General features: G+C 41.8%; 1 protein-coding gene across 4 annotated transcripts in view; it reads right to left on the bottom strand.

Annotated features, from left to right (window-relative positions):
- PLCE1 (phospholipase C epsilon 1) overlaps positions 1-21748 on the bottom strand; it is a 123171-nt gene that overhangs the window by 50629 nt on the left and 50794 nt on the right. For all 4 annotated transcript variants that reach the window (XM_028729759.2, XM_028729757.2, XM_028729760.2 and 1 more), the window contains one exon: positions 12817-13133. In XM_028729759.2, the coding sequence (XP_028585592.2) occupies positions 12817-13133 (317 nt within the window). The remainder of the gene's footprint in view (positions 1-12816; positions 13134-21748) is intronic.

The raw sequence follows: 21748 nt of genomic DNA, 5'->3' as shown, positions 1-21748 counted from the left end.
ATAAAAGCAATCCACAGTTCAATCAAACCCTAATTCAAAACATCACCATAAAAATCAATGGCACAGTGACAATTACAAAGCAGCTATCAGAATTCTTAAAAGGGTTCACATTTTCCAGTAGCAATGAGTTACAAGGATAACTGCATAAAAATGGCCGTACAGTGGCAATGGAACTCACTGAATAATAAAATGATAAATGAGAGGGGATGCAATTAATGTTGGATATGCCATGATGTGGATAATTGTTTTTCCACATGTGGTGGAGGTCCAGGAAGTCTAAAGCCCCTCCAGATCCCTATTCGTCGAGTCCCTGTGTTGTACCAGACTTTGCATCAAAAAATCAACTTCCTCACTTCCTTCCTGGCTGATGCAAGCCAGCTAGGGTTTGGAGGCTGTGACTGTCCTACTGCTCCACCTTTCTGCTCCCTGGGTAAAGATTGCTCTGCCCAGCACTATGGCTATATTATCAATGCCAATGCTGATAAAATACTATTGCACAGTTATATTTTATAATATGTTTATGTAAATGAGCCAGCACTTCCTTGGTTTTTAAATCGGTGGAAGTCGAGAACAAAATGAGCGCAACATATACACAGCAGAGCCTTGAGTAGAGCATAATGAGACAGTTCACATGTAGCACAAAGTCAAGCAGTGGGTGAGCAAGGAGGAGAAAATGTGCAAGTTTCCAGAACAAAGATCATGTTGCAGTGTCCCTCCTCTGCTCCTGCTGTTGTCATGCTAGCCAGGGGAAAGCCAAGGTTAGGCTTAGCATTATGTATGCACTCAAACTTGTGGTTGTGTCCTTCAGGCAAATGGTTTGGAGGTGAAGGTTAGGCAATAACATTTGAGTATATGGGTGTTGCTAGCATGCCCTTATTTTTAAGGATATGTATCTGGCCCTTAATCTTAACATACAAAGGAAAATGCTAATGGCTAATAAACAATTTCCCTTATGCTAGTCCATTAAATGCTTTGGGAAAATCCAAAAACATGTGTATCTTATTCACAGTTTCAGCTGTGCATAACACTGCTGAGGATGTAAGCTGCAAAGTTCTCTTTGTCTCAAACAGATAAAAATTTCAGAACAAAAAAAGGGACATCTGCAAGGCTAGAAAACCACCCAATTAACTACTATGCTTTCAGAATCTCAAGTAAATAAATCACACATAGGCTGCTATCCTATGCTCATTTTCAGAGGAGCAAGCTCCATTGGACACAGTAAGATTTACTTTTGTGCAGACTGGCATAGGACTGTGCTGTTATGCATATGCCCTATGAATAACCCACAAAGGAAAAACAAGACAAGCAAACTGGTTGATAAGTGAATCAGGAAATTAATAGACCTTTCAGACTGTTTACTTATTATATTACACTTGTTGCAAATGAACAAAGTAAGATGGATAATTGCATAACCTAGAACTAGATCACATTTACCCATAGCAAAAAGAATACATAGCTCCAGTTGGAATTATTCATAGAACCTCCTTTAAACTCTACACTAAGCACAGCATAGCTTTGGCCAGTTGTCCTGGTAATGTAAACAGAAGCTTGGAAAGCCTCAAGCACAAAAGAGAATATGGAACTATAAAAAGGGTTTCAGATTTCTTTAGAAGTGCTACTGCTTAACTATTTAACCTGTAAACAGCTTGGCAATACAAATGTTTCATACTTTCACATCTAAAGCAGTAGGCAATATCCAGAGGTGCATTTGGAGGAGCATCTCCATTAGACAAAAATAAAATAAAAAGAATGAATTGTAAGACTACAGAATCTCCCCCTCAAAACATTTTAAGTACTTGTGATTATTATGAAAGAGCTTGGGTTGTAGCCAACAGTGTCCCTCAGGTGACAGAAAGACTTCTTTCAGTGGAACAAGGAGAAAAAACCATTTCAACTCTCCCCTCTAATCCAGAACTAACATGCTCATGAGAGAAGCACTGTCACATTTTTCCTCATATGAGGAAAAAAAATGCACAGCCCTAACTGGAACTACAGTGAACCCTCGAGTTATGTACCACCCTGGATACATAACTTTTGGATTGCAAACGCAGCAAACCCGTAAGTGTATACTTCCAGGTTTCGCCACGCACACATGTGCAGAAGTGCTCTATTGCACCGCGCACGTGCACAGAAGTGGCGCCTCCAGTTACGGATTTTGCAGGTTAAGTACAGACCCCCGGAACGAATTTAATTTGTATCCAGAGGATCCACTGTATTCACTGAGCCCCCTTTAAACTTTTCACTAAGCACAACACAGCTTTCACCAGTGGTTCTAGGTTACTCTGTCTTTCCACTAAATGTGCTCTACAAGGTGGGGGGCACCAGAGCCATTGCCATGCCTGCCTCCCTCTGTGGCTGCCTCCATGCCCGTCTGTGCAGCAGAGTGGGGGCAGGCAGCATTCTCTGTTTTGCTTGAAGCTGCAAAATGTCCTGGGCTGACCCTGATGGGCACGTTAGATTTTGTCACCCTATAAAGGCACTGCGAGGCAAGTAAGGCCAAGACAGAGTTATCTGCCCTTGACCACTTTGTTCTGGAGAAGCTTGACCATTGCTCTGGATATCACCTTGTTCAAACACACTTAATAATTTACAAAGACTCAACAAAAGAATATAGTTGTAACCAGTGCTGAGGACACCGAGTGACAAGCCAACAACAACAGGCCATACAGTGTTTGTAGAACAGCTGCTGAGACCAGTTCCCGCCTTACTTCTTTGGTCAATACAGTAACATGCTACAACAGTTTGGGGGTGAAAATAATAAGCTGGACAGCCTTGAACAAGCATAACAACAACTGCATGCACATTAGTAAAGCTAAGCTTTTACAGAGCAATGGCAAACGTGCAGTCAAACCCCAAGCTTAAGCTTTTATAAAGTCACATTAAGCCCAATGATGTTATCTAGTGGATCAAAGTGTTACATCTTTTAATTTATATCTTAGGCAGGAAACTTGCTTGGAAGGATTACAGTGAAATAACTTGAGTGCTCTAAAATTATGAAATTGCTTCTAATTAATTATGAATATAATTATGAGCATATTGGAACAAGTAATTGTTTTTTCAATTACTAGACAGAATTTTAAAGCTGTTGTTTGTGAACTGAGTAGACACATCAGTAAAAGAAAACTTTTTTTTAATCTGAGAAAAGATCTGGCACAAGCAGGAGGAAAAATTCTTTACACAGCCATGAAGACAGAGAAATATAGCTGTAAACTGTGGATGAGATTAGGGACCCGCAGAGACTAGTACAGCAAAAAGTACATATATTTCTAAACCTTACAGTGTAAACAGATAAATATAAAACTGGACTGGAATGCAAACAAAGCCTTTGAAAAGTGAAGCAACATGTCCTAGACAAAAAAACAAAACAAAAAAACCTATTACAAGTAGAAATAAATGTGGTTCAAGAAATAAAACCCAAGGATCCCGACTTATGGGGCAGTATTTCGCTAATCTTTTGGGCTAGTGCAATAATTATTGGTAGCGCAGGGGGATTTCTCCCTCTTCTCCCTCTGCATTGTCCCCAAATCTGCTCTGGAAGACTGGGAGAAACTGCAAACCAGATCTAGGAGATACACAGGAGAAATCTTTGCACTGATGGAACATTTACTTCAGTGCTACAATGAATACAAACCATGGTATTTTGTCAACTGATTCACTTACTTATATACACCTTTTCTACCTATAATACAAAAGTCAATTTCAAAAGTGAAGATGCTGTAATGAACCACATTCCAGGGGAGTGGAGGGGCAGGGCGAGGAGAGACTTGCACCTATTCCAAACCCCATTCAGCTCAGTCATGGGACCTAGGTCTTAATCTTCAAAACTCAGGCCCAAGCATAAATATTTTATAAATAATAAATAAATAAATTCATTGCATCTCTGGTTCAGATATATTATTCTATATCAGTGTTTCCCAACCGGTGTTCCGCGGCACACTAGTGTGCTGCGATACCTTGCCTGGTGTGCCGCGGGGAAAATTCAAAAGATTATTATTTTTTTGTAAAAGTCAAATTAGGTCCTAATCCAGGGGTCGGCAACCCGCGGCTCCGGAGCCGCATGCTTTTACACCTTTGCCGCGGCTCCGGAGATCCTCGGGGACCCTGAGCAGAAAAGCAGAAGCGCCAGAAAGAGGAGGGGGATGGAGCTGGGCAAAGCAAGGCGGAGGCGGCAGCGGAGCTCGAGAGGCGGCGGCTGCTGGGATGGAGGAGGAGGCAGCGGCGGCCGGAGAAGGGCTGCTGCTGCTGCTGCCTCCGGAGGGAAGTTCTGCCAGGCAGTTTCATGGCTCATCCCAGGGTGGGATGGGCGGCGGCGGCGACGAGGGGGATGCCTCGTCTGGAGGACAGTGAGGAAGCGGCCGAGCAGCTCACGGCGGCGCCTCTTCCCTCATGGTGCAGGGAGCGAGGAGGAAGAGGAGGAGGGCGGTGGCAGGAAGGTGCGCTAGGGCGCAGCGACGGTTCTCCCCCCAGGTGGACGCGGCTGCCACTCCCACCGCTGGCGGCTGCCACACATAGGCGCGTCCACACGCAGGCGCGCTCCCTCTCGTCGTCGCGGCAGCCCGCCCGCCCTCAGGCCCCGCGCGCCGCGCGACTTCGAGAGCTGCCCACCCAGGCCACGCTCTCCTCAGCTCCGCGTGCGAGGCACCTGAGGCGAGGGAGAGAGAGCGCGCGAGCTCGAGGGGAATGGCAGGGCGGGGTTTTTGTGTGTGTTTGTGGGGGGGGTGGCGGTGGTGCTTCGGGATCCTTTTCCGTGCCTTGCTTCTGAGTGGCCGCCCAGTTGAGGGGAGAGCACCTGAGGAGAACCACAAAATGGGCCCGCCCTCCCTGTCAGGGAGGAAGGGGTGAATTACGTTAGGGACGAGGAGGGGGTCCAGAGGTAGCCAGCAGGAGAGGCGGGGGAGCACAAGAGCAATTGCAGAGGGAGGGGGGCTGTTAGGCACCAAAATCCTGCATGCGGGATTTCCCCCGTTCTCTCGTGCCTATGCAATTCCTGCCCTTCTCCCTTCCCCCTCGAGATTTGCTGCAGAGACAAGCAAATGAAGAAGAAAGGGAAGAGTATTAGCTGACATGTCCCCGGATCCCATGGAAAGCGTCACAGATTCCTTTGCTTACCAGCTCTTTTTATTTTAAGTTGGCTTCAAACCTGTAATTGTGTAGGTGTATGTATGTATACATATACGTACACACATAAATATTCATATCTCTTCCCTCTCACCTTCCTTTCACCCAGTTTCTCTGGCACTGGTTTATAAATGCTGCTATGTAGAAATGGTGAGAAAGTTGCACCAGCAGAAGGAATGGATATGTGCTGTTAGTAAAAAGAGAGGGAGTTGAACTGCAGGGAGGGACAGACACTTTTCTATGTATTAATTTGTATAATGCCCTCTATGCACATGGTGCTTTGCAAAAAATGGATATGAGAGGTACCATACCCCTCTTTGCTATCTGAAATAGACTCAGGGAAAAGAGAGAGAGTGGGGGAAGGGGAAGAATGTGTGGTTATTTACATTTGGCTTGTTTTGCGGCTCCCAGTTTTGCTGCCTCCTCCCCCCCACCCCCAAAGCTTGGAGGTTCCCCGGCGCCGACCCGCAGGTTTGACCCCCTTCTCACACCTGTTCGCGCTCCTTGCACAGAATGGGGCGGATGGGGAGGAACGGGGCTCGCCGCTGCCTCCGCTCGCCCTCCCCCCCTCCGCCGGCGGTCCCGCGATTCTTGGCTTTTTGGCGGTTGGCACAGAAGGAAGGCAAGGGGGAGGGGAAAAAATTGAATCTTACACTTTCGTGCGTCCCTCCCGGCGTGACGCTGCGCGCTGACGTCACGGGGCTGTAATGGTGGTGTGCCTCAAGATTTTTTTCATGAAACAAGTGTGCCTTTGCCCAAAAAAGGTTGGGAAACACTGTTCTATATCAGCTGGGTAGGGAATAGTATGCTCTCACCTATGTGAACAAGACGTCAATAGGACACAGCTTGTTCCTCTTCTGAGATAATCACATAAAAATATCTCTACTTAAGCAAAAATTAGCACATAAGGTACGTAGATTACCTAAAGGCTGCTATATCAGCTGTACCTTGGTTCCTAGTGAACATTTTCATCAGCTATTTCTTTAACATTCCTGAATAAGATCAGATCACATATTCATGCTTTTATTGTCACTCAGTCTACAGAGATGAACAGTGGATATGATTCTGTAAGTAAAACACATCTGGTTGAATGCAGTGGAGCCAGGAAAGAAAAACCATTTCAAAGAAAGAACTAAAAACACTAGAAGTACGGTTTGATACTTAAAACCAAAAACCTAGATTTGCTCTTGTAATCCCAAAGGTTAAATCCCAGTTGTATACACTAGGGGTAGACAATAAGATTCCCCTACAGGTGTTCCTGGACTACAACTCCCATGCTGGCTGGAGATCTGATGAGAGTTGGAGTCCAACTCTGGGAGTAGTTAGACTGTTGCTGAAGACATTGTCCCCCTTCCAAAGCCTAAGTAGGTCAGTTCCCAGGTACACCTGTGTATTTGTAAAGCTGGTCCCCTGCTCTCTGCATGATTTTGGCCATAGGTCAGGGATGGGACCTCAAGCCTAGGGCCCAAGCACAGCTTGCCAGCCTTCCCCATCTAGCCCTCTGAAGTCTCCCCAGGCCACCTCCCTCACTAGTCCTGCTTTGCCCCCCCCTTTTTTCCTAGCTGGAACATGTCCTTGAGATGGGTTAGTACAGCCAGAATCTAGCCTAAGGCAAAATGTCCAGTAGTTGCCCTGCTCCTTTTGCTTCTGGCCCTGCCTACCACTAGCAAGTGGCCCTCAAATGGTTGTCTAGAACAGTGTTCCCCAACCTTGGGCCTCCAGCTGTTTTTGGACTACAATTCCCATCATCCTTGACCACTGGTCTTGCTAGCGAGTGATGATGGGAGTTGTAGTCCAAAAACAGCTGGAGGCCCAAGGTTGGGGAACACTGGTCTAGAAGACAATGCGGCCTACGGGCCAAAAAAGGTTACCCAATTCTGCCCTAATGACACATCTCATGCTCAAACAGAGGTAATGCTTCTACATATAAAATTATATAGGACATTCCTGGGTATATGAACACTACAAAAGCTATGGGCGGGGGGGGGGGGGATAGTGAAAGGCAACACAGCATTCGGGTGTAAAAAGATTCTCCGCTCCTGTCATTGGTGAACCATGAACACAGCCATCTATTGCTTGGGAATATCCTGCACCATTGCTTTTAGTGCTAGCCTGAATATTCCCTAATGGATTTGACTATTCCTTATTGCGGCTCTCCTGCAGTTTCCTCATACAACCCTAGGTAATGCTTTCATGCTGTTACTACATATTATGAGTTTGATACAATGCTGTAGTGAATGAAGATTATTTTGCCAAGATTATCTAGGACACGTATCCAGTACAAACACTAACTAGGAATATTACAACATTTTGATACATGGATTTTTGTAAGAGCTGTAATTGTCCCTGTACTAGAATAAGATTGACTGGCTAATTTGCTCGGGAGGAAAGGAATATCCTAACAAAGAACCTTGGCCATTTTAATATGATTATACACCACTTTAAATGTACTGTTCCAAAGAAGGACTGGAAACAGTTTGATACTTGTACAAACATAATCTTTTCAAAAGGTTTCTGCAAAGCCAGCTAGGCATTCTAAAAATCCTGAACTAGCAGAGAGAAATATTTATTTACATTCCACCCACTGCTGAAGCACAATGATAGTTTTAAGACATCTCTATTTTCTGTTAAAAGACTAAAGTGGCAATGCTATACCAGTCTACTCAGAAGTAAGTCCCATTGAGCTGACTGGGTCTAATTCCCAGTTAAGGGGGTGCAGAACTGCAACCTATGGAACATACCCAGATGGAAAGCAACAAAGATTGGGGGGTGGAGGCCAAGCACCAAGAGAAATGGTTGAAGGAGTTGTGTGTGCTTGGCCTGGAGAAGAGATGATTAAGAGGTGATATGAAAGCCACCTTCAAATGTTTGAAAAGGAATTACCATATTTTTCGCTCTAAAAAAGTAAGGGGAAATGTGTGTGCGTCTTATGGAGCAAATCTAGGCAGGAGGCGCTGCTGAGTGCTCCCTTTAAAGAGCCGTGTGGAGCATGGGGGCTTTTCCCCAAGGAGGGGAAAGGGCTGCCCTTCTCCCTCCGAGGGGAAAAGCCCCCAAGAGCCACACACACACACTCCGCAAGCTTTTTAAAGGGTGCACGGCTCTTGGGAGAGCCTTCCTCCCGCTGCCTGGGAGAGGCTGCGCACGGCTAGGCCAGAAGCCAGGACAGCAAGCGGGATCCCGCTTGCTGTCCTGGCTTATGGGATAGCCGCGCACAGCCTCTCCCAGGAAGGGGGAGCCTTCATCCTGCTGCCCGGGAGAGGCTGTGCGTGGCTATCCCATAAGCCAGAACAGCAAGAGGCTATCCCAGAAGTTCCCTCTTGCTGTTCTGGCTTCTGGGATTCAGAATATTTTTTTTCTTGTTTTCCTCCTCCCAAAACTAGGTACGTCTTATGGTCTAGTGCGTCTTATAGAGCGAAAAATACGGTACATAGCTGGTGGTCCAAATTTGTTTTCTACTGTTTCAAAGAATAGGAACCAAACCAACATGTTCAAATTACAAGAAAAAGAAAGGTTTTTCTTTAATTCTTAGCATTTTTAATGCACATTTCCCCCCGTTTTCTCAGTCATTCAAGTAAGGATAGAATTGAACTTACAATCTGCTAAGAGAAAAAGCACCGATTTTTCACTAAATTGATGTGGGGAGAGCTAAAACATTATAAACAATTCTCAACTGAGGACTACATGGAATAATGGAAGGCCAACACAAAAAGTATAATTTTTACAGTGCTGCTGGACAGCATTGAACCTTATCTGTCAGCTGAGAGCTAAAATGTATTTAAAATAGTCTAAAATTGGTAACGTGTACTGACAGAATGGTTAGCCTTCAGGTTTCTAGTAGTTAAATATATGAAGCTATGAGTAAAAACTGGAAAGAAATGTATGCCATTTGCTCCTGGAGATAACCAGTTATCCTTTTTTTCTGTACAAAAGCATACAATTTGTAAGACAGCTGCACAGGATATAAAAAAATGCCATGCAGTATTTTCTTTCTGAATTTCTTGGTCAGCCATAATTGAGGTTTAGAGCATTATACTGACTAATTTGGTTAAAAATTCTACCCCAAGGGACAGCCCTCTGAAATGAATGGGTAACTACATTAAACATGAAATGCCTTTGTCAGGAAGCAAAAACTATTAAGTAATATCAATTAGCACTAGCATTTATCAAAAATTTACGAAAAAGCAGTGTTACATGATATGCCATTTGCATGCAATAATTGCGCAGTGGAAAAAAAGGACAATGGTATGAAATAGTTGTCTCCCATTAAGTATCAAGAGTCTGTCATCTAAAAATTCATTCTGGCTCCCACAATATAAATATAGTGAATTATTTTTGCAGGCAATGCCAGAAGTCAGCAAGCAGTTACTGGTTTTCGCCAACCAAAGCATGACTCTTTCTGTAGGAATTTTCTTTCAAATAGATAAACAGCGATGGACAGAAAATCCCTGTTGCTAACGGAGTATGTATGACAAACATATTGAACATGCAGCTAATATTGTAAATAATGTAAAGAATTGATATATCAAATTTTCCCCAAAATTGTAAATTACATTTAGCAAAAGCACATTTCACTATCAAGTATATAAATAGAAATAAAAAGTTTCTACTGCATTAACTGAAGTCTCAATGCAATAAGCTTAGAATCTCAGCTAAAGCATCCATGACAGATGGCCATCTAAACACTGCTTAAAAACCTCCAAGGAAGGAGAGCACACAAATTCCTGAGGGAGACCGTTCGCTGACAAACAGCTCTTACTGTCAGAATTTCTCTCCACATGTTTAGTCGAAATGTCCTTTCTTGTCACTTGAAGCCATTGGTTCGAGTCCTAGCCTTGCCTTAGCTAAGTATGGTGTGAAGCAACAAATGAGTACCATTTCCAGGGTTCTTAGGGTTGAATCCAACTAAGTCATTGCGTGAGTGGAATAACTTCTGTCAGAGCAACAGGAATTTGCCTCCTCTCCCCCTCAACATGTCTCTCACAACACCCCCAAATCTGATCCAGAGGATCCAGATGCATGAGGAGAGAAGACAGAGGGGAAGTTTCACTATATGAATGGAAGTCCATGGAGGGGAAGTCCATAGCTCAGTAAGAAAGGACCATAGGTCAGTGGCAGAGGACCCGCTTTTCTTGCAGAACGTTGATGGTTCAATTGCTGGCCTTCTCCAAGTAGGACCAACAATTTCCCCAGTCTTCGAGAGCAGCTGCTATTCAGTACACAGTCTAAACAATACTGAGATAAATGGTCTGACTTTGTAAAAGGCACCTTCCTTTTTTTCCTATGAAAATTGCTTTATCTTAAAAGTAATATGTGAAAACAAAGGCCTTAATATGGCAGAACCTTTAAAATCAAATTTCTACGCCCCTATGAACTGTTAAAAGCGGTGGAGTTTTCAAGTCAACATTTGCCAATATATATACAGTGGTACCTCAGGTTACATACGCTTCAGGTTACATATGCTTCAGGTTACAGACTCCGCTAACCCAGAAATATTGCCTCAGGTTACGAACTTTGCTTCAGGATGAGAACAGAAATTGTGCAGCAGCAGCAGCACAGCAGGCCCCATTAGCTAAAGTGGTGCTTCAGGTTAAGAACAGACCTCCTGAATGAATTAAGTACTTAACCCGAGGTACCACTGTACAGCATTGCTGCTGCTGCTGCTACTACTACTATTTAATATATTTATATCCCACCTTTCTCCCAAGTTGGCAAGTGTCCCATATTTTAAACGAATCAGAGGTTGTTAAGAAGAAAAGGAATGCCTTATTTCAGAATAGGACCCAAAGCTCTACTGAACTCTGAACACATTAGCACGTATCTTTCACTTCAGAGTACAAGGCTACCAAAGCAAAAATAAAAACAAAATAAAAAAATAAAAACAAAGACTTCAAAGAAAAGATCTATAGTGTTTCTGATTTTATGGTTTTAACATGTTCCCCTCGTATAATTGACTGAGTGGTTTTTGTGATGAATGGATCATCTCCAAACTGACATTTAGAGCAACGGGAATGTTGTTCTCCTTTGAACAAACCGGAGACAGTGGTATGAGATTGCCTTTGATTGTGGAAACAACACAAGAGAAAAATGGGGGAGATCACACAACAGAAGGAACAAGCAGGGGGTGGAGGGGGGAGGAAGAAAAAAGAGGCAAAGCCTCAAAAATATACAGGAAAAATATGAAATTTAATCAAATGGTAAAATGCCAAATGCATTTCAATAAAGACTTTCTTCAGGATTTCCCAGTAAAGCAACATCTCTCCCAAGTTGCCTTATAAGGAAAAATGTTGCCTTGCTAGGAAAGGTGTATTTTTGTGCCCTCAAAAGTCTTTGGGCATTTTACTACAGTGTTGCTATTGCTACAGTATTAAATTGTATTTCCCTCCCCATGTCGTTTTGATGCTTTGCCCCTTCTTATTTTGCTTTGCTTAATCTTCTCATGGAAAGTTACAGTAGCTGCTGTGGCAGATGAGAGGTAACATAAATGTCTCAGCAAAAAAAAAGGGTCATGCATACAAAAGGACACTGAACATGTCTCCCATGCAAGTATCCCTTTTAGACACTATTCAAAAGAATATTGCCAGCTGGAAATGCAGATGACGCACACATACAAATGATGGAAACTCCTGCAGTGTCTGAAGGTGAGTTATGATCCTTCAAGGGTTTTGTGTTCTAACCTCATCTCTTACTCTCTCACTCTAAGCTTTTCTCATTAAAACTGGGGAAAGTGGCTACCAAATAACAAATCAATGATTAAGATATCTGTTATTCACAAAACTTTAGTACAGCAGTGCTCGCTACTGTTGACTTAGCAAAGCAAAGAGTCTCTGTCGCAACAGAACGCCATCCTGAGTCAGTTCAGGACACCTGCTCAACACAGTTAAGTTATACCACTGCAGTGGTACAGGAGGCCCTCTGTCACACTCAAAGCAATTAAGAATCTCCTTGAAAAATAATTGAGAAAAAGAAACTGGGCTAAGGTTTGCTGCACCAGAAAACTACTTAGAAAAACAGCACAACTTCTTGAAGAACAATCACAGCATATGAAAGTGCTTAATTAGTTTTCTGCGGATTATGGATAAATACATGTGAGCTGTTAATGTAATCTAGATACCCCCTGTTTCATAATGCTGCATGCAGACCACTAAGAAGATCATGTTTAGCCTGCAACAAAACAGTTCAGAGAATTAAGCAACATGGCTGCTTTCCACAAGAGCATGAGTTTATAAGAAACCAAATAAACTAATTTATTAAAACCACTAGGCCCTGATGGCAGCACCCAACATGCTCAGGCAGATGACAGGTCCCTAGTTCTAGATCAGCACTCAGAGCGGAGCTGGCAGCCGGATCTAGCCAACATTTAAATTTCTCATAATGCCCATCACATAGTGTTGCTGTAGGGCACTGTGGAAAACAAAATGGCACCCTCAGTGCCACAATACATTAGGAGCGTTGCCACAATACATTAGGAGCGCAATACATTAGGAGGAAATTGAAATCGCTGCTAAACCCAGTCACTGCTGCCATCTGCTACCACCAGCTAGTAAACCTGCCAGTTCTTGTCAAAGGTTAAGGGCCCCATCAGTAGGCTCTATGCCCAGGTTCCTCTCAAATACTGAAAAAATGTACCCTTTACCCACTCCACAAACAACATAAAAGAAAACCAACCATGTGCGTATGTAATCAAAATCCTCACCCTACCTCGTTGAATCTTGTCACCAAATCTTCAACAGCATTGTGTTCCTCATTTGGGGCAGAAAGAAGAGTTGCAGAAATAGAAGCCTTAAGAGTTGATAGTTTGCTCTGGCATTCAGCATTCCCCAAATCTTTGGTTAAGAAGCAGAGGTAGTCGATTGGCAGTACTTTTCTGTAGAGATCCTGCTCCTGCTCAGTCAGAATACTAGCAACCTCCTCTGGAAACTGAATGAGATGCTGAAGTTCTACAAGTTCTTTACTGACACCAGCTACAGTGGAAGCAAGGGCATTTGATCCAGCCATAGATGAACTCAATTGTCGTTCTAAAAATAAAGAAAATACAAAATTTTAAAAGAGGTAGATTTCCTCTTTCCACCTATTAACCAGAATTTCACAATAAATGCATGACCTATTTTGTGGGGTTTTAAAAAATATTAAATATTCTATTATTACAAGTGGATAGCACCCGAAGTTCCGTTTTCAGTATCTGTACATCATTGTCCTCCAATACAGCTCCATAAAATTTCCTGTAACACAGGCAAATTACACTTTCAAGTAGACAGCATCAGTCTATGGATGATGAACCACTTTATCACCTGCTAATGTAGCAATCATGGCAGCTCACCAATTGATGGCTGTTGCCAGCTATTTCATATATCAGGCATAGGCAAACTCCAGCCCTCCACATGTTTTGGGACTACAACTCCCATCATCCCTAGCTAACAGGACAGTGGTCAGGGATGATGGGAATTGTGGTCCCAAAACATCTGGAGAGCCGGAGTTTGCCTATGCCTGTCATATATGAAGGCTGTCAAACAGTAAGTTCAACTATAATGTCTGCAACAGCAATATGAATTTACTTTCAGATGGGCAGTAAAATAATTGTATCTGCTTCAGAAATGGAAGGTTTTTTGTTTTTGTTTTGCTCTAGGATAACTCTCAAGTGGCATAAATAATTGATATTTACTCAGTCACTCTGAAGCACCAAGTGAAGATTCCCCTACTTCTTTGTCAAGGAAGCTCACAAACACACCACAATATGACATCATCAGAATAATAGGGGAATGTGAGTAAAGTTATTCCAAAGTGAACAGGAAACTACAGTGAAGAACACAAAGTAAATAGCTGGGGTTCTGTGTGCTCAACCAAAAAAATAGGCTTGGTGAACTGAGCTGGCTGAATTTTTCCTTAGTAAATCTGCATAGTGAAACTAACAGAATTTTTGTACAGCAGTGTATGAGAGTGTGGCTCTGAGAAGCTAAGTCAATCATTCTTCCTTTTACAATTTATTTGCTTGTGTACTTATAAAGTTACTACCATGAAACATACTACAATAAGACATACCCCCACTCCCAGATGCACAGAATCATGCAATGGAAAGCAATATAGGTAGGGAGACAGAATAGGAAACATAACAATGAATTTTAATGGCTACCATCATCATCTCAATAAGACAGAGTTCAATGGAATACACAACTCAGCACATCTGATCTAATGGGAACTCCAAATAGGAAATCACTGTCAAATAAGTATTGTGTTCAAAAAGAGTACTACCGTTTATGTTGCCAGTACTTAAAAAAAAAATCAGTGTTGATCAAGGTCACTAGCACAGGTATGCTAACTGGCTTGTCTGGTAAACAAGCAAGCAAGCAACCAAGCTGCAGCACAGCTCACTCACATTCATGTTTGATTGTTGCAAGATTATCCACCTTCTCAACCCAAAGGAGGGCCTCTGAAAATGATCTCTTGCAGGCTGGTGTGGATTTAACACTCCTAACTTTCCCTTTTCTGCTTGCTTTCAATTAATTCCATTCGATTCAAGTGCAGCCTATTCCTTTCGCACAGGTTTAGCTTGTTCCAAAGTCTTCCTCAGTAACAAACCTATTGAAATCTTCCTCCTGAGCAAATCACTCTCTCTCTCTCAGCCTCTCTTACCTCACACGTTGTGAGGACAAAATCAAAACTCTACAGTTTGAGAACAAACAGGCCAAAGAATTCTGAAGATCTTTGAAAACAAAGCTTTTATCTTGGTCTCCAAATGGTACTCCTTGTCCTCACACGACTGCACCTTCAATTCATTCCTGTGATGAAAATCATAACATTGGAAGTGGTTATATGCCTGTCTCATTGCAAGTTTAGACAAGAGCTTGCACAGCAGCTCACAGAAGCAAGCTAAAGGGCTCTACAGTACTGGTGTCAGGCCACATCTGAACTTCACTAGAATCCTCTGCCCTCATCTAGACCACTAGACAGACCTAGAACACCAGTTTGTACCCCCTAGGCTTTTATTTTATAATAGGCCTTTTAATCTGTATTATGGCTGCTTCCATTTAAAGGATTAGTGTTTGCTTTTACAATAGGAACATTTCTGGTTGAAAAACTAAATTGGAGGCAACCGATGTCCTTCACCAAAGTGGTACCCATACAACTAACCGGCACCACTTGTGCCACGGGCTCAAGATAAATGCTCACAGTCACTGAGAAACCATTATCATGCTTAAATGATACCCCCCCCCAAAAAAAAACCACACCTGTATTTAGGGTATCTAGAGGGGCTAATCTAATGACATTTTCATAACGAATTAATTCTGCACTCCATTTTGGCATCCACATCATCCATAGCTTTTTCTACATTGTTGCTCAACATCTTGCTCCCAACTTTGTGAAATCTTGGTTGGTTTTGATAAAGGCTAGCTACAATTTCTGTGCTCTTTAGCTGCTATGACTTTTTCTGCCTCTCTTATTTTTCAAATCTCACTTGCCTCTTGACACTGCTCATAATTTTTGCATTACATACTTTCATATTTGCATGTCAAGCTGCAAAGCCCTTCATTTTTCTTTTAAGCTAATTTTATAAATAAGCATTCAACTTATACAAACTGTGTGACTTTTGTTAATTCTCCAAACCAAGCACACTCATATTGACCTTTCTGGGTCATTGCTGAATTCCACAACACCAATAAGGTAATTTGGTTCACTGCAATATAGTCTATTTTACAAAACTGTCCAGTAAAGATCCTAATACTAGTGATATACCTGTAAGATATGGGTTCATGGCCTTGTAACACTATTCTTCCCTGAATTGTTCTATGCCACATCTGATTTGTCTGCCTAAATCTTCCAGTAAGATCTTCCTTTATACTTCTCACAATCTGCAATGTTTATCATTAACAAGACACTGTATTAATCTGTTGAAAATATGAGAAAAGCAAGCTTTGTTGCTGGAACCCAGTGCTATAGCTCTGCTGGTACAATGGACTTCTGTGCATGCTATAGACTCTCATCTCCTCCAACCCACAACATGCCCTCCAAATCAGTTCCACAGTTGCCAGAGGAGAGGACATGGAAGTCCTGGCATGCCAGCAGAACTGAGGGTACACCACCTTTCGTTTTCATGATTTAAAGTTATGTTTCTTCAAGATGCTACTGCAAAAAATTTTAAAACTTACTTATGCTTTGCAGGCTGTGCAAAGATTAAAAAAGACTAATTCTGAATGAAATGCATAAGAAAGTAATCTCTCCAAGAACAGCCTGATGTTTTGTATTAAGAAAGCCAGGATTTTGCTTGTTTTTAATGTTAGTCAAGTCTGCATAGACATACTGGGGACAAACAGGTTGTTCCAGTCTGATACACTATAAAATAACTTCACTCAAGTGAGGACTGTAGGGAGGGAGGGATATTTGCTCTCATAACTAACTCTTAGGTCTAATCATGCCATCTAAAAGCAAAGAAAATTTACCTCAGATAAGTTGTCGCTTGGACTGTTCTGAATCAGTCGGCCAGCAAGTTGCAATTAGTCCATGCTTGCCTAAGCCTCAGTCAGAAAGCAAGGGTTTAATGTCCTTGCCTTTTTAAAGTATCCACATAACTTACACATTATAATGTTATCTGAGAAATCCCATAGGATGAATGTGTCTCAGGCTTATAATTGCTAGTTACCCCCCTCCCGCCCCCCCCCCAAAAGGCACAATGGAGGATTAAAAAAACCCTTTTTTGGCTGGCCTCATTCTTTAGTTCAGCTCTCTTGTCATTTTTGTGGCTGGAGAATTTGTATGTAATTTATATAAGTTTCCCTCTGTATGAAAGCCTGGGAATTTTTTAAAAACACACAAGGGAGTGTGAGCCAAGTTTTTTTTTTTTCATTTTTCTTGTCTTTTTTATTGTAAGCTAGGTTCTCAATACTGCATCTCTGTTCTGTCATTTCCCCTCCTACTTCATGTCTGTGTTTGCTAATAATGACTGCATATCAGGGTTTTACTTATTCCTATACATTAGCCTTCATAAACTTGGCTGGTGGCCTCCAGTTGCTGGCTGGCGTTGATGGAGTCTTGTAGTCCAAAACATCTGGTGAACACCAGCCAGATTGGCAAAGGCTGCTCTATATATCAACAGAGGAATTCACTATTTCTTACAATCTTTACATTAAAAAATCTAGTTCATCAATGGTTGTTTTTCCTTTTCTTTTTACCCTGAACACATCACCATGTGTTACCGTTGTATTTAGTGAAGTAAATTGGTCACACATTTCAGATCATGCGAGTTGGACATTTCAAGAAATTGTCATAGCATTTTCAGAAAGCTAGTATATTTAACCGGAACTTTGGTTTCAGCATTGTTGCCTGCTATAATAACTCCAACCTAGATGTTCTCGGCATAATTGCTTCTAATTTTAAACCAAAGCAGTGCAGATGAAGCTTGTAGAATTGTGACCCAGATTTAACATTTTTCAATTATTTAAAAATTGCTCAATATAACAGTCAGAGATAATGAGGCACAGCAGTGTGGTAATAGCAATCGCACTCTAAAAAAACAAGTAATGGTAAAAGTCAGGCTCTTCCTGCAGAGTTGAAAATTGCTTTGCTAAATTGTTTTGTGACCCCATTTTATAAATGATGTGATATAGTGCCTATTATATGAACAAAACATCTTGGGAAAACTCAGTGATATAATACAAAGCTGGAAAGGCAATCCTGCACTTTCTTTGAAGGTCACTTGGCATTGGCTTACGGTTATGGCCCCTAAACTGGAGATTAGTCAACTCTGACTTATAGGGTGTTTCTGAAAGGTGCTGCAACAACTTACCTCACCAAAAATTAATGTTAATAATAATTGTGTATCTGTTTCAACAGTGTCTCTGTTTCTATGGGGCTCTAGGATGCAGAAAGCTAAACACCCCACCTTCCAGCAACTTCATCCTTATATCCTGAATTTTTGTTCATCTCCTAACAGGATGCGGAGAGTACATCAGTCCAGGGCTCACCAGGGCTAGAATTCAAGATCTGGTCCCACAGCCAGTCAATATATGTCACTCAAAAAGAACTAACTAGGCGAAGGTGTGTTCTACCTGCTTCAAGTCTTTGAACATACTCACAAAACAAATTTAGGAACTGAAGTCTCCATTCCCAAAAAACTATTTCCACTAGCTTTTTCTACTAACTTCTGTTGTCTCTTCTCCACCACCTATTTCCTTGGCCATGGCACCAATTTGGAACAACCTACAGTGGTGCCCCGCAAAACGAATGCCTCGCAAGACGGAAAACCTGCTAGACGAAAGGGTTTTCCATTTTGGAGGTGCTTCACAAGACGAATTTCCCTATGGGCTTGCTTCGCAAGACGAAAATGTCTTGCGAGTCTTGCCATTTCCCCCCGCTTCCCCCCCTTTTTCTAAGCCGCTAAGCCGCTAATAGCCTTTTAGCAGCTCAGCCGCTAAGCCTTTAATAGCCGCTAAGCCGCTAATAGCGCTAAGCCGCTTAGCCGCTAATGGGGTTGCTTCGCAAGACGAAAAAACCGCTAGACGAAGAGAATCGCGGAACGGATTCTTTTCGTCTTGCGAGGCACCACTGTATTTCCTTTGTCATGGCACCAATTTGGAACAACCACAAACGTGTGCCTGCTCTGCATGTGCATGGTGTATTTTAAGAGACTGTTGTACAGAAACCAAACAGTCCTTTTGTTAATTTTACTGACTTCATCAGTGCCAAAACAAAGGTAATTTTCAATAGTTGGTGATTTTCTGTTGTTTGCAAGGTGTTCCACAAAATAGAATGGATGGGAAGGGAGAGTTACAACTTCCTTATTAATTCAGCAGTGCTTCTGTTTACAGAGCCTCTCCTCTTCCCAGAGGGGAAGGATTGTGAGCAGGAATCGCTTCCCACGCTCACGGGGGGGGGGGGCATGGCCAGGCCCCCTGTGTCACTGGAATCCTGGGCCCCCATCATGCCCCCCAGCCAGCCAATCCGGCTGGGTGAGGGGCATGGTTTAGTCGCATTTAAATGGCTGCGGGCCCACAAGCTCTTCCTTGTTTTGTTCCTGCTTCCTCAGATCTGTTCACTGCTGATTTAGGTCTATTCCTTGAATGGAATCAAAACTTTTATACTGAAGAAGTTTGACTACTACTCATTCTGAATCCTGCAAGGGTAAATAAATGCTTGTTGCATGCGGCACTTGAAGCAGAGAAACAGTGGGTTTGGACAGATTCCTCTACCGCATTTCTCCTGTAAATCCTCTTCTCATAATGTTATTTTACTTTAAGAAAAATGTTGGGGCACCATTACAAGCAACATAATGCGCAATATGAGCTTGCCCCCGCTGAGTAAAGTGGAATATTATAATGGCATTTTAACTGATGTGGGGACTATTTTACTGGAAAACAAAATGCTTTAGTTTTCTTTTATTTATCAGATTTTTATACTGCCTTCCAATATAAAATTATCAGGGCAATTCACAAAGTTTAAATAGAGTAAACATACAAAAAAATGTTTTCAAATGTTTCTAATGGAAGTAGGTTACTACTAAGATTATTATTGCACTAGTGAAAAGAAAATAATAAATAGCATTTAGCTTTCCCATTTAAGATGATGTTTCCTGTGCACACAAATGTGAAAAACTATCACAAACCATAGGGCAATTAAAATTAGCCTAACTTTTTTGATCTCCTATCACAATGACATCTGTTTGTGATATTATATAAGTATTATATCATGCCATTCAAGTATTAAAACCGGACAGCTATTATTAGCCATCTTTCTGGAATCCCAAAGACAGTGCCAGTAATTCTGTAATACAACAGCTATGTAATTGAGCTTAGTGACTCAATACAGTCATCTTGATCCTGATCCTCCAGGGCATGGTTTGGATGTTCAAGAACATGCTGCAGGATCAGATATTCCCCCATTCACTCCTGCTTCCCTTCCCTTCCCCCTTCCACAGCTTACATAACCAATGATGTCCAAATGGAGCAAATTATGGTTAGAGCCAAACAGAAATTATCCGGCATGTGGGAGAATTTGTGGCTCCATGAGACTACCTGGAAACATCTGAACTGGGCAGTGATTGTAACAGAAGGAATGCTTCAAGTGATATCTAAACCCATTATTCTTAAGGCTTGCATTACTCACAAATGTTAACATTTGTGCCCACACCGCAACAAACAAGATAGTGAAAATGTGTCACTAAGAATTGTAGCAGCGTGAAATAGAGAGAAATTTGATTCAGTTCATACTTAAGGCAAATATATCCAATTCTCACTTCCTGAAACAATATGTGGACTGAAACTGAAGCTTTCATGTTTGCAGTTCTCTGAATATTGCAATGTTGTTCTCCAACCAAGTAATATGTACCAAAATGCATATACAAAGTAAAGTGTGCATAAAATGCATTGTATTAGAGAAAATTGCTTGCAAATGTATATGCTGGGCAAAACTGCACAGGAAAAAAATGTGCATATTAGGAGAAATTCATGCTAAAATGGTGAAGGATTTATATGAGAACTTCTTAGAAAAAGAATTTGCAAATTGATATGGAAACATGGAGAACTGAAGTTCAGATCAGTAAAACAAACTGAAATTGACAAAATCACCCTTCCCTAGTTTTGAAGTCAACTGCAACTGTACAAGTCAGCCCCTGGGATTAAATACTTGCAAATTATTCCAAATAACATTTGTTTGTTAGCAGAGAGAACATGTTTTATCAGTTAACTTGATTTTCTGAACGAAACATCCAATGGGAGTTAGCGACACCCGTAGAAAATGGCTAAACAACATTACACTTACAGTAGAGGAATGTTTAGGCTCATGCATGTCAATGTTTACCTATATTAGGTGCAAGTGTCAGAGGTTTGCTTGTTGTTTAAGCATAAAGGCTGTGATCAGAAAACCATGAAGTCACTAATAGGCAACTAAGAAAAAGCAAATACTGTATCTATATGTCAGGTGTTCCTTTCCATGGTTAGTAAAGGAAACCTGTACACAGGTCACAGTACACAACAGTAAAAACAACCTCTTCTTATCTCCATCTCAGAAACATTTTTTTTTTCATTTTAAATTTAAAAGTCAGCAGCTTATAGGCCATAGGAACATTAAGCTTACCAGTAAACAGAGTTGCTCTTTTGATTTCCTTCTAAAATTCCAGAAGGACCGATACTTTCAAAAGCAGAAGAATATCACACACTGCACTTGTTTGTCCTAGCTGTCAGGAACAGCTGCTCAGTCTGAAACTACGAACTGTCAAAATGCACAACTAGCATGCTTTGTTTAAGCCACAAGGAAGACATGCGGAAAGGTCAGGTTACCCACTTCCCAGATAAAAACTGAAACGCTAAGAATCCAACGGGAGGTATTTTACATTTAAGGACAGGTAGACATTCCTACTAAGAGTAGCAATCCAATCTACAAGAAATCCAAGTCAAAGTATTTGTAAACCTGTTTGACAGTACAAGTGTATATACATGCCCAATCAGAAGCATGCTCCAGTGACTACAATGAGACTACTCCCAAGTAAGTGTGTGTCAGATTAGAGTCTTAGTCACACACAAAAAATAAGAACACTGACATCTCATGGAAATCAATGGGACTTAGGCTGCAATCTTATACAGTATCCACTTACCTGGGACTAAGTCACTGAATTGAATGGGACATACTTCTGAGTAAACATGGATAG

This window comes from Podarcis muralis, chromosome 6, assembly GCF_964188315.1.
Source record: "Podarcis muralis chromosome 6, rPodMur119.hap1.1, whole genome shotgun sequence".
NCBI classification, from domain to species: Eukaryota; Metazoa; Chordata; class Lepidosauria; order Squamata; family Lacertidae; genus Podarcis; species Podarcis muralis.
Note: the sequence above shows the minus strand (reverse complement) of the source record. Positions and strands in the feature narration are given on the sequence as shown.